We start from the raw sequence: 13,783 nt of genomic DNA on the forward strand, positions 1-13,783 counted from the left end.
TAAAATAAAGAGTGCAACATGTAACTTAAGGTTTATTATTCTAGATGCACACAAATCTATAAAAACACATGGCGTTTTGCTTGAAGCGATACCATACTTTGCTTCTCCTTTGGACCTCTTTTTCATAAAAATTAAAATTTAAAGGAAAATGCAGTAGTGTACAAGAAGTGCTGGAGTGGGGTTGAAATACTTTGAGCATACTTTTACATGTACCAGACCAGACACTGATTTTTTTAAAATTTCGCGCATCTTTCAATCAGAAATCAGACAGCTGGTGTCAACAGAAAGTTTCATTTTTCAGTTCACTTCTTCGGGAGAAAAAAAAAAAACAAAAAAAGTTTAATTTTTGGCTGACTTGAAGGAGACTTGCAGTGGTCTCCCTGTGTAGTTGTATCCATTTAAATGCTGAATAGCGTATTCAGCTTCCGAGTAGTTTGTCATCGTGACAAATCCGTAACCCTTGCACTGCCCAGCCTTCTGGTCGTATATCACATTCACTTTCTGTATTGCTCCGAATGGAGAGAAGAGCTGCCACAATGTTTTTTCGTCTGCGTCCGTGCCGATGTTGTAGACGAAGAGCGTGTACCCTGTGTCTGCGACTGGGGGTCCCAGGGGTCCCTGATTCTGACCCCCATACCCTGCCATGGGGCTGTAACGAGAGTAACGACTTCCTCCTTGGTTGCGAATGGGGCCCGGTCCATAGCGGGGTCCCCCTGGCCCTCCAGGGAATGGCATGACTGGTGGGGGGCGTACCTTCTTGGCGTTCTCTTCAGCAAACTTGATGTTCAAGGCGTCAGACGCCCCGGGTAGCGTTGTGCCGTTCAGTTGTATCATTGCCTCCATGGCCTGGTTCTTTGTCTCAAACAGAACAAACCCCACCCCTTTTCCTGTCCCAGAAGCTGTGTCGACTAGAACGCGCGACTGGACGATCTTTCCATACGGACTGAAGTATGTGTTCATGTCATCCTCAGTGAAGGTACGAGGTAAGTTTCGCACGTACAAGTTAGCTCCCTTGGTTGTTTCGCCCCCTGGTCTTGCTAATGCCACCTTGATCGTCTTGTTCTGAATCTGTAGTCGGTTCAGTGTTTGAATAGCCCGTCTAGCATGCTCTTCCTGTTCGTAGTCGACGAAACCAAATCCATAACTGTAATTTGTGTGTTTGTCCCGCACAATCTTGGAACTCTTGATAGGACCAATGCTCTGGAACATGTTTCGGAATTCATCATCCGTTAGGGTCTGGGGAAGATAATTCACGATGAGGTTGGTCCCACTGTTGTCCCCGTCGGCCATCTTGGATTTGCGGAAGAACTGGAGGAAATGACCCACGCCTCATGGTGGTAAAAAAAAAAGGTAAAGGTAAAAAAATTATGAACAAAAAAAGGTCCTGGGAAAAACCAAGAAGATGAAAACAATCAGATATCAGATAGCAATCAGATAATGAAAACAATCAGATATCAGATAATGAAAACAAGTCTTAACAGAATTTGCATTTGCAGACCAGATAACTGCACTAATGTTATCACAACGCACCACTGTAAATAATCGCATTTTTATTTATATATTTATGGTAAATGACTTAAAGTGTCGCCCTGGGACTTGGAAAGCGTATCCCAAGATTCACTGCGTTGGCTGTGGTTGTTACTAACTGGGCATCGCGGGAGAGCAACAGGGGTGGTCAGGGGATTCTACTGACAGCTCAAGAATGTAATACGTGAAACTGTGATTAAAGCAACGCCTAGACGTGCGTTTGCGCCACTCCAGCTAAACATTTCTTGTTCATTCTGGCATAATTTGAATGTCTGTCAACTTATGCCCATATTATGTAAATATGAATGCTTAATTTACTTAATACGTAATTGAGTCGCCTCAAATTAAAATTTAGTCATACAGATTGATTTTATCTACATGTATACAAGCCACTTACAATCACAGGGCTTGAAATTTTCATGTCTACCCATCGATCATGTGATTTTCGCTGGTAAAAAGCAAAACAATAATCTTATCTGTCGCTGGTAAATCACATCTGGGAAAAACTGTATACAGGAAATCATAAAGCATGTTGTTTAGAAAGCCAGTGACAGTAGTGTGCGAACTCCTAATGTGATAACTCAAACAAATCCTGTCTCCCGATATGCCGGATTCCCACACAGTGCTACCGAAAAGCAGTACAAGTAAATCGTGGTAGTTTTCGGAAACCTTGCACGAAGTATGTTTTCTGTGTATAACAGAGGTTCGTGATATAGAAAACGCGGAAAAAGAAACTCTTCTGCAATTGGATATATCCGACTTTTAAGGAAACAAAATGTGCGTGTAGACTGACATATTAATAGGAATGGCCACAGGAAGCTGACGATATATCTTGGTGAAATTCATTTTTAGCCAAAATTTGAACACACATTCGTTGTATAATGAGGGCTCTCAGCAGACAACCGATCACCAGATAATGGTGTGAGGTGACTTCCATGTAGGCCCAACCCGAATACTGGGTTCGTCTGCAGCGTACATTGTTCATGTACATTCCTGGTTTGGCCTTGTCATGCTTTGAGACAGTTTGGAATTTAAAGGTTTGGAATAGACCTTGCCTGTCTTGATACTTTCTTCCACTTCATTTATATTTAGAGATGCACATGTAGGCCTCCTAGTCAGGAGACCTGCACACTGTCAGTGACTTAACCCCATGTGGTGAGGATTAACAACCAGCTTTAAGTACCATGCAGGGTAATGACAAGGGCGGAGGACTAACAACTGTCTTCTGCCATCTTGCCGCCAACTCAATAGTGTGAAAGTAAACGACAGTATCTCATGTGTGAAACTTTAGGTCCATTATCTGGTGTTTTACGCCGTACTCCAAAATATTTCACCTATATGGCAGTGGCCAACATTATGGTGGATGGAACCCCACGAACATCTGCAAGTTGCTGAAGGCCTTCTCACATACGCATCAAATGTTTATTGTGATGTACTGGATCTAGCTGAGCAAATATGATAAATCCCATAATCACTCATTCAAATAAACTACTTCGGTGTTACCTTTTATTATTCCAGTTGGAAAATTGTTCACAAAATCTGCTTAATCTCACGGATAAGTACTAGAGTTTCTAGAGAGGAATAAAAAAAAAAACAGAAAAAAAAAATATCACAAAAAATGGTTAATAACATTCAGTTTGTTCAATGAATCTGGTGAGCTAAATGATCAGGCTGAAGGTTACCTGTAATATTACCTTTAACATTTTCATTCCTACTAAGTTCAGAGACTATTACATGAGAAATACTGATGTAACTCATCCTAAATCCAAACAGAAGGGACTTGCTATACTGGACTGTGGCTGTGATAGATGCTGGTCCTTCGTGAGCACCATACCCCTGTCATAAGTCGGTCTGCTTACCACTGCACTTCAGAATTTACCACTGCACTTCAGAATTTACCACTGCACTTCAGAATTTTTCATCTGCGCGACAGCTGTCAGATTTACGACAGCGGAAACCCGAGAAACCACCATGAAGTGTTGGTTACCAGAAAAACCTTTCGATATAAGTTAAGGCGGAACCAGAGAGAACTGGATTCAAACCTCATAACTTGTCAAGGGTTAGTGAACTTATGGCAAAATACTTTGGTGCCCTTAAATACATAACTGCAGCTACACTATATGCTGATACTTTTTTTTTTATCCACTGACAGATGGTGAGCTAGAGTGTGAAAGGTGTACTAACCTGATCTACAACTTGGAAGCTTTGGAGAAAGAGTATACCTTGAAAGGCGACAAGACACTCACAGAATTTAAAAACAGGCGTTTTCACTGAACAATAGGCCCTCTCTTCCTTTCTGTAATGTTTAACCAAGGATCCTAGTCTAACTGTTAAGCTAATTTTATCAGCATTCTCACTGTACCTCTCCATCTATCAGCATATGAAAAAAAAAAAACAGCAGCTGCAGTTCTGTATCTATCATCCCTTCTGAAAGTGAGGGTTCAGAGATAGCCCGTTTGTAGTCCTGCATGTAAGCACCTTGTTTTCGATAATTTTAAGTCACTACAGTACAATCATGCATCCTTATATTTACTTTTCTTGGAGTAGTGCCAGAGTTCTGGCACCTCACACCTTAAGCATCTCCTATGATAGTACAGGCCTTCACAAATATGTGAGCTACAATTTTGGCAGCCTCACCTTTATTCATTAGCACTCTGCAGGTCTCAAAGATCATCGCCCCACATTAAAACCGAAACATGTCTGTCTTGAGGCCAAGGTGAGTGTAAATGTAAACAGTCATCTCTCATGTGTGGAGAGGTAGCATGAAAGCTGTATTTTCCCCATCCAACATTGTTCATTTTGAAATATACAACTTCCTGAAAAGATGAGGCCGCCGAAATTGTAATGAGTTGGCAAAACTCTGGCACTACTTCAAGAAAAGTCGATATAAGGATGCACGACTGTACCGTAATGACTTCAAAATCATATAGGAAAGAAGGTGCCAACATGCAGGACTAGCCTATTTGTAGATTTCTTTCCAACCTATAATTTTTTTTGTTCGCCGCAGCGTTGAATCATCGCAACTATGGAGCCTAACGAAACACAACAACAAAGGGTATTCAAATGAAAACTGCCAAGTGCGTGCTACTCTTGGGCCATGCTTTGAAAACTTCCTATAATATCCATCGTCTTTTTCAGGGTATCTTATCACATACCCCATCATCAGATGACGTGATGATTAACAAACATTTTTAAGAGTAAACAAACCTTTTCTATGTACGAATTAAAGCATGTTAAAATATGTATGTATGTTGTTGTTGTTGTATCATGCCGGAAGAAAAGAGGCACGGGCGAAAATGGAGGGGCAGTTTACACACTATTTTAGAATGCTTACCAACAACCTATCTTCTAAAGACCATTATACCCAACAACAAAATAACATCATTTTCCCATAGTATGCGATAAAAATGAAAATCACGCTTTGCATCAACCGTTTAACGAGATACATTTAGCGGACTTTACCAACCTACCAATTTTACGATGGCGGTCGCCAACCGAGAAAGGCCTCGTTCTGGCCAGAGCACGTGCTTCGCGGGGAGAGGGTCAGAAGTGGGTGTCCCGGCGACTGAAAGACATGAGTTGGTTTGGCTGCTATAGATAGAGGACTAACTCGAAATCTGAAGTGTAAGAATGCTGAAGTGCAAAATAACGGCTTAAAATGCCGATCAAATAAAAATGCGGCGCAGAACACCAATCAAATAAATAAATAAATCCTACACGTTGAGACACATATACTTACATGTGCACACCATGTATGAGAAGTTGTCTAAAATGAGAATAAATACGTACGTATACCATATGTAATTCCCCTCCATGGATGTATACCTAGTGTAATTCCCCTCCATGGATGTATAGTATGTTGCTGGTACACAAAGTATGACAATATTTTGTGTAAACTGATGGTGTAAAAGTAATGGTGTAAAACTGGATCTTACAGGACTGGTGTATGACTGAACTGGATTCATTGGCTCTCTATGCCAATTAATATAGGCATACTACAGATATGCATAATAATGCATCTGATTAATTTGTGATATATTACTCCTTATAGATCGATGTTTGGTGTTTTTGGTTCAAAGTCTGAGAATAATTTCATCATCGAGTTAATTGGAATACATATAATATGACCGTAGGATGCACGATTTTAATTATATTCCTCGTTCAGGTACATACATGTATAGGCCTACTTGCCATGCGTGAAGTCAGCACAGTTTACACAATGGTCGCCTCCCTGATCGAGGCGCACAAATTGTAACAATTGTAATGATTAGGCCAGTAAATTGAACTTAAGTGGACATGATTAACATAAAAGTTAACCAGAATCGGACACAAATTCCTCGTCGATCGAGCGGGATTATAAATTGTTTGCTTATCTGCTCGTTTTACAATATGTAAGGCTCCAGGTTAAAATGGACGGTGGATTTCTGTGGCAGCCAGCCTAATATTATCTTAATAATTTAACATGATGATATCCCGTGTACATTATCTTTGCGAGAAGATAATGAAAGGTGAAAAAATCGGTGCCATGTCATCTATAATTATACATGTATATGATTCAGGAAGTCCATGCATAACAGACTTTATATTAAATCACAATTTATTCAATTAAAAACTAATAAAAATAACTGATAAACAGATAAATGTGGATTTACACACATGCAGGTCTATATATATATATATATATATATATATATATATATATATATATATATATAGTATCCAGATGTCTTGACCTACACGTATACACTTAATATTATTTTTATCTTCTAACTCTTATTTTGTTGATTACTCTGAAAACAGTTCTTTTTCTAGTTTTGAGAAAGGATTTCTGAAGTGAAATCTTGAAAAAATTGCTGCACGCGATCATTACTGCATGTATTACATTATTGCATGCAGAATTTTAGTGTCAACGGTAAGAGGTGAACTTCTCAACCGCCAAGAATAATAAACGCGGTGCATAATTCTCTTATGCTCTCTTATATAACTGATATATACCGACTGTTCGTACAAATTCCACAGTTAATAGCTCTGAGCATCCGGGTTCCTCGCAAGGACCAGGGGGTGATAAATAACATGGAGATAAATGGGCGAAATGTTGATTTTCGCCCATTTCTAAAATTCAAAGAACTACAGGACAATGGAACTATCATGTATGAAGGTTAGGCACATTCAGATCACTTCCCACAAATAATTTCTCACCTAACAGCTATAATTTTCATCATTCATGCTAAAATCTTATTCATGGCTATCTCGCCAGGGTTAAATTTGATTTGTTTTCACCTCCAGTACTCTAAGTTACGTGACTAAAGAGTGTGCTGATGACTGGCCCAGGGCAGCTATGACGTCACATGAATATACACGAAATTCGTGGGGAACAATAGCGCCACTATGTAGATGTAGTTTTGGTTAACTGCATGATTTTTTTTGCAATACTACAATTGCATTTGGTAAAAAAAACAACGTGTATGCAGAATTGAACAAATGTTTTACACGCCTATTCCTCCCCCCCCACCCCCCGCCACTTCCCTTTAATTCCTGTCTCTCTCTATCTTCAAAATATTTCCTCTCTTCAAAAGGCTTCCGGCATCTTCGCAACTGACGATCCACCCCGGCATGGCTAAGGCACTGTAAATTTGTTTCCTTCCCAATCTCCATGAACATCCGCTGGTCCTATTTTGACTGATTGAAGTTAAATGTCATACTTGGGACTTTTTTTCAGTTACACCATACAATATGCACACCATTTTGGCGGAAGGCTGCTGGCCTTCAAGTTCGGTGAACGTTAGACTGTGCAAATGGCCCATGAGGGTGTCACCGACGACTTATTGTCACTGAAGATGGCCAAGCAGGGAAAGCGGATGATTTCACTGACTCCCTATCCCAGGCCGGGTTTGAACCCACACCTTGTGAGTCCTAGCCAAGGCAGAGCTAACACTGGGCAAATCTAGCTATTTTAGGGCAAATCTATTTATTAACCGTACGTATGACAATATATACCAAGAGGTGGTCCCAAATAGCCCCCATGCCAAAATTATTTTCAAGTGTCAAAAAATAAAGACTGGAATTATTTATTTGACCACAAGAAATCTAAAAAAGCACAAACATTGTCCAATACTGTTTTTTTTAACACTTTAATTACAAAAGACAAACACATTTCAAAAATAACTTCACGTGAAAACACTTTTTGTAAACTGAAAGTTTAGAAATTTAACCAGAATTTTAGAAATCATAGATTCTGAAATAAATATTTCAACAAAATGTTCACATAAGCTAACAGGAAAAAGAGAAAAGCACAAATAATTAATACAACTTCAAAAGTGTATTTACAAGAATTACTTATGAAAATATTTACAGTACTAAAGATACATGTAGCATTTTCGAAATGTTTACAGCACAATTTTATAGCTTGAGTGCCAATTTAGAATAGCTCATGCTTATCAAAGATATGAAGAAAATCTGTCGTCTTTACTTTATGTTGGCATGGGGGTAAAAGTTTATTCTAGGTGTACCTGGTCAGGCTTTTTGCTTTCCTGGATTTAAATTTAACATGATATGAAAACAGTTGTACGTAGCATATATTATTATAATTCTTCATTTGATTTTTGCCATTGTGCTGCTAATTAACTTTATATTGCACTATATACTACAGTAAGTTTAGATGCACAAATCTGAAATTACTGTAACATTCTACTACTGTCCTCTACTGTCTATAAATACAGACAAATAACAAAAGAAAAATTTTTTCCCACCAACCTATTAATATGTAGGTAAACTGTTGTTGTCCCAAACAGTTATGCCAATATAATACATGTATGTCACATCTGTTAATAATTCATTTTTAATCAAAAGTTCACCAACACAATTAAACACTTATCAGACTTTTCTTACTTACACTCAAAAACTTCTCCTTTCAAAGCAATCACAGTGAACACATGAAGACCATCTAAATTCAACATGTACCTGACATCACCATACTATACATCCAACTTGCCACATTTTCCATAAATATTCATGCTTTGTTTTATAATCTTAATAATTTGAAATGGAATAACTTTCAAACATGGTCATGGGTCAGAATGTTTGGTCAGTCCCTCAGCTTTCAGACTTCAAAATAAGATAGGACTAATCACAAAGATGACTTTGTATAATGGATATACTTAAATTTGACACACAAATGACAGAGACTTTACCCACTGTCATGTTGTTTTACTAACAGTATAAAAGGAATCAACACATTTCACAACATATATCGAATGAAATCAATTTTTGTCAAGGTCATGACAGAACATTTTAACCCCTGTTACCATTATACACATTGTACATAGAAATAAAGTGTGAATGTAGCGGAGATTTAACTGGGAAAATATAACTTGTCATTCCACTTAACAACTTGGGTACATACATGCATACATGACATAGACTGCATTTACATTTAGCTCTTATCTCAAACAACATGTGGACATTACACAGTTCACATCTACATGTAGTTCTTATCTCAAACAACATTTGGACATTACAAAGTTCACATCTACATGTAGTTCTTATCTCAAACAACATTTGGACATTACATAATTCACATCTACATGTAGTTCTTATCTCAAACAACATTTGGACATTACAAAGTTCACATCTACACGAAGTTCTTATCTCAAACAACATTTGGACATTACACAGTACACATCTACCTGCAGTTCTTATCTCAAACAACATTTGGACATTACACAGTACACATCTACATGTAGTTCTTATCTCAAATAACATTTGGTCATTACATAGTTCACATCTGCAGGAACATTGTATTTCTTATCTCAAACCTCATATAGACATTATCAGGTATGCGATATGTACACCTGGGTTTAATGAAGATGTCAACTGCCACGACATTATTTGCAGTTCTACGATCACATTAAATTCATATCTTGAGCCCCCATCCCTTACATGAGGCTTCATAATAAACACTGCATAGCACCTAGGGAATGTTCTGTTAGAAATCTTTTGCAACTTTACTGAACAGCTCTAATGTGGCATTACAAACATAATAAATTCTCATCTGGAGCCAAATGAGAACAGAAGCTTTCAGGGAAAAGGTAAGTTTTAACAAAACAGACCACTTTAGCAACATTCTGGTGAACAGCTTAGGTGTGGCACTATATCGTCAATATTAGAAAGTGTCTACTTGCAGAAGCCTCTATAAGCCTTACATTACACCCAAACAAAATGAAGGTGTATTCTAGCTGATGTCATTTGCAATTCTTCTTAACAACCAGAACTCTTCATCTAAACCACAAATTACACTAAATGCTGCATTCTTAGAGCAAGGCTAAATTGCATTACTCCGTTTACACGCTCTTTCCTGTCGGAGAACCAAGGACGGGTCCATTCCCACAGACTGCTTCCTCGGGGCTAATGGTGACAATATTGTTTGCTATTCTGTTGAAGAAAGCCATCATGGAGTCCACTCCCTGTTGTTTCTTCCATGGAGCAAGGATCACCCATTTGACCCATGGTTCTTTCTCCCATGGAGCCATCATCACCCTTTTGACCCACTGTTCTTTCTCCTATGGAGCAAGGATCACCCATTTGACCCATGGTTCTTTCCCCTATGGAACATGGATCCCCCATTTGACCCACTGTTCTTTCTCCCATGCAGCTAGCATCACCCCATTTGACCCACTGTTCTTTCCCCCATGGAGCAAGGATCACCCATTTGACCCATGGTTCTTTCTCCCATGGAGCTAGCATCACCCCTTTGACCCACTGTTCTTTCTCCCATGGAGCAAGGATCACCCATTTGACCCATGGTTCTTTCCCCTATGGAACATGGATCCCCCATTTGACCCACTGTTCTTTCTCCCATGGAGCTAGAACCACCCACTTGATGCACAGGCTGCTCTCAAGGTCTCGGTTTCCTCCGGGGAAATGGGGATAATGTTGTTGGCTATTCTGCTGAATAAAGCCATGATGCGGTCCACGCCCAGTTGTTTTTCCCACAGAGCCATCATAAAGCCTTCCACAGCCTGCTGCTTCCCCAAGTCCTCTGTTTGCAGTTTGTCCGTCACCAGTTGCAGCATTAGGAGAACATTAGTGAAAGGTGCATTGTCGTTGTCACAGTATGAGTGTAGCATCAAGGCAGCTTCTGGAGACAAGCGTTCCACATTTACCAGCATTGCACCTTTGTTCCCAGAACTGAAGGCTTTCCGTAGTTTCTTGTCCAGGTCCTTCTTCTCCTGTGCAGGGGTGTTCTGGTTCAATTCCATGGCCAGGATTTTGGTTTCGCCATTCACATCTCGACTGACATTGTACAGCTGGTTCAGCATGGATACCATCTGAGACCCGATACAAGACATGGTCGGGAGTGTGTTTTCCACGCCGACCATCAAAACAACGGCAGGATACACTGGTTGAGGGTTCTCCACGATATGTTTAGTAGCAACATGAAGCACTTTCCACGACCTTGCAGACTGAGCCGGAAACTTTCCCCTCAAATCAGACATGCGAGTCTTAAACTGTTCGTAAAGCTTCAGCTGCGAGACATGGGGAGTTTTGTTGATTGGCAAACACCAGTAAATTCCCACAATAACTACAACAACAGTGACACCTAGCACTATTAGCGACCACGTAGAATTATTACTGTTCTCTAATTTGGCTGCTCTGTCTTTTGCCTGAGCAGGCCTATATCTTCTGGGAGATTCATGGCTATCTGAGTTTTCGCTGAATGACTCTGCCCCATATGACCTCCCTGATCGCAAACGCGGCATTCTGTCTGAACTGTGCAGGGGCTGGCGGCCAAGACCCGATGGCGAGTCTTCCAAATAGCTAGACTGATACTGGTCAGAACTTGTAAAGGAGGACTGTGTCAAATCCCCAGGGGATGACATAGCCCATGACTTATCATTTTCATCATCTGAGTCCTCCAGTGGTAAACTTGGGTAGAGACGCTGGAGATTGGGAGATCGCTGAGTCTGTTGAGGTGATCTGTGTGCCTGATCAGGAGACTGATCAGAGTCCTGTTTAAGGCGTGTTTTGGATGGCATTGTGATAGGGGGAATCAGATTTAATTCATGAGTCAAATCTGAAACCAAAAAAAAAAAAACAAGTTTTGTGTTAAAAAACAGAAGTGAATTACATGTAGGCCTACTAGCCTAATGTTCTCACCTTCTTAGATTACCTTAGTTACTTGTTTATTTTAACAGCCACTCAAAAGGACCTAACTGTAGTGACCTGCATAAGTTTAAGTGAAAATGGAGGGAAACTGGAAATTAAGAAGAGCTGCTTTACCTTATCTTGTCTTCTTAGCCCTTTTGATGTGAGTATGTCAGAAGCACTGATGGCAAACTAATCCAGGGAGTCATATTTTCTTATCACTATGAGTCTTTATTTTCATTGCTATGTAATGAATTTCTGTATTTCTGCTGAAAAATGTACGATCTCTCAGCCATTTCAATTATTCCACTGATTTTGATTAAGCCCATTTGTTTTCTGCAAAAAACATGAAACGCTATGTCTCGACAGTTTACTTTCTAAGAGAAGTGTTTCCTAGTTTAAAGGACACGAAGGTCAATGTGTGTTTGCTGTTTCATTAGTGTTTACTGCATGAGCTGTTCAGTTGATAGACCATGCATCAACGACACTACATGACCAAACAAAGGAAAAAACTTAGGCGCTGAGAGAAGGATTTACACATTCTGCTGTCTACTTGAACGGGTTACAAACACAGTTGCTCAAAAGTAAACTGAAGAGTAACTGGTTTGACTTTGCTTTGACCTGCCTTTTTGGAGGTTTACACTTGACAGATGTGAGTGGAGAGAATGCTTCCAGATTGTAGTTAAGATAGTTATGTGGTTGTTGAGAGATCTTATCGCGAGTTCACGACTTCTGTTTTGATTTGAACAGCGACTCTTGATACTCCCCATAACGCCAATGGTGTATTATACTCTCTCAGCTGTTGCTATCCGATCAGTCGACATGGCTGTGAAAAACAGATTTGTGAATGAATCGACGTCACCCTACAACGTGCTCCAACCCCAACTTTATAAATCCCAAAAGCTCCATATTGTTAAATATGAGTGCCGATGTAAAAACGTTCAGTATCCCCCGCCCTACGATTGTACTAACCAAAGTTCAGTAAATTGTTGTTGTTGTTGTAAGAGTCTCCAAACCAACTGAGCCAACATGTCTCCAAACACGAAAATACTTTTAAGATACAAACCTAGAAATTTATACGATTTGCTACTTTTAAAACAACATGTCAGACAGTTTGCCTTACTTGATGTCCAATGGTGACACGTCTTCCACACTTGTGATTAGAAACTGAAACTGTCGCTGAAAAACGGAGCGCCACCCGAGTCTAGGCTAAAAGGGAGACTACTTTTGTATTACAACCCAGTGTGTATGGAACATGTGCATGCATGGGCATTTTCATATGGCGTGTGCAGCTGTACATCAGGGGGCCTCCGTTGCTCAGTTGGTTAGCGCGCCAGCGCAGCGTAATGACCCAGGAGTCTCTCACCAATGCAGTCGCTGTGAGTTCAAGTCCAGCTAAAGCTGGCTTCCTCTACGGCCGCACGTGGGAAGGTCTTTCAGCAACCTGCGGATGCAATTTCCGTTAGGTAGGGTTCAGCGCTATGTGCTTATACTGGGGTAAAGTAGTAACTAAAGAAATAGAGCATATATATTGTGAAAAGAAGAGGTTTTTATACGTGCAGGTTGCTATATCACGATACAAGGAGAACTGATGCAGTATTTACTGACATTGTTTTATGTCCTACCGGTACTTTATTTAAAACATAGGCCCTAACAGTAGGCCTGTCCCCAACGTTATGAATAGCCGTATATAGAAAGTTTTGGCCAGAGTGTAAAAGTCTGATCAAACCAGTCTGTAGATATTCCCATTCTCTTTGTACATGCAGGGGCCTGTCACAATACTTACATGAATAATTAAAAGATGTATGTACGTAATGTAGGCCTAACTGCATGCACCTAATTTATCATTCATTGCTAAAATTATTTGTTTCAGCCCAGAGCAGATGAAAAAGAGTTCGTGCTGTTGACAGTATCCTTGAAAAGAGTAAACGATAATTTAAACTGCTGTGTTAGTCATGATATCAGAATACGGAATTATTCACAAACGTTTAGGGGAGACAACTCCCATCATCGTGTGTAGTGGCAAACTGCAGTGTGTGAATTGGGCAAAACAGTTTACACGTTTTAAAGATTACAGGACAAAGAAAATATGTGTGCTCATCTTTGGTTAACG

The 13,783-nt window shown here is 39.8% G+C and overlaps 2 protein-coding genes across 6 annotated transcripts; both read right to left on the bottom strand.

Moving 5' to 3' along the window:
* On the bottom strand, positions 1 to 5,029 carry LOC135480139 (ELAV-like protein 2). 4 transcript variants are annotated; one of them, XM_064759898.1, is made up of 2 exons: positions 4,998 to 5,029; positions 1 to 1,384 (listed from the first exon to the last, which is right to left on the bottom strand). In XM_064759898.1, the coding sequence occupies exon 2, from the start codon at positions 1,288 to 1,290 to the stop codon at positions 340 to 342; it is 951 nt and encodes a 316-aa protein (XP_064615968.1). In that variant the 5' UTR covers positions 1,291 to 1,384; positions 4,998 to 5,029; the 3' UTR covers positions 1 to 339. The 4 variants fall into 4 exon arrangements, with proteins under 4 accessions (XP_064615968.1, XP_064615970.1, XP_064615969.1 ...); XM_064759900.1 differs by having other exon boundaries at positions 1 to 1,328; positions 4,998 to 5,012; XM_064759899.1 differs by lacking the exon at positions 4,998 to 5,029 and adding an exon at positions 3,031 to 3,098 and having other exon boundaries at positions 1 to 1,328.
* Positions 5,030 to 10,138: 5,109 nt separating this feature from the next.
* Positions 10,139 to 12,874, bottom strand: LOC135480248 (uncharacterized). Of its 2 annotated transcripts, none has more exons than XM_064760031.1 (2): positions 12,643 to 12,775; positions 10,139 to 11,599 (listed from the first exon to the last, which is right to left on the bottom strand). In XM_064760031.1, exon 2 carries the CDS (start codon positions 11,559 to 11,561, stop codon positions 10,389 to 10,391), a length of 1,173 nt encoding a protein of 390 aa, XP_064616101.1. In that variant the 5' UTR covers positions 11,562 to 11,599; positions 12,643 to 12,775; the 3' UTR covers positions 10,139 to 10,388. The 2 variants fall into 2 exon arrangements, with proteins under 2 accessions (XP_064616101.1, XP_064616100.1); XM_064760030.1 differs by lacking the exon at positions 12,643 to 12,775 and adding an exon at positions 12,794 to 12,874 and having other exon boundaries at positions 10,140 to 11,599.
* Between the last annotated feature and the right edge of the window lie 909 nt (positions 12,875 to 13,783).

Source organism: Liolophura sinensis, chromosome 13 (assembly GCF_032854445.1).
Source record: "Liolophura sinensis isolate JHLJ2023 chromosome 13, CUHK_Ljap_v2, whole genome shotgun sequence".
In the NCBI taxonomy this organism is placed as follows: Eukaryota; Metazoa; Mollusca; class Polyplacophora; order Chitonida; family Chitonidae; genus Liolophura; species Liolophura sinensis.

Excerpts from the sequence above, each read along its gene's own strand:
- LOC135480248 (XM_064760031.1), bottom strand. The coding sequence starts at position 11,561 with ATGCCATCCAAAACACGCCTTAAACAGGACTCTGATCAGTCTCCTGAT.
- LOC135480139 (XM_064759898.1), bottom strand. The coding sequence starts at position 1,290 with ATGGCCGACGGGGACAACAGTGGGACCAACCTCATCGTGAATTATCTT.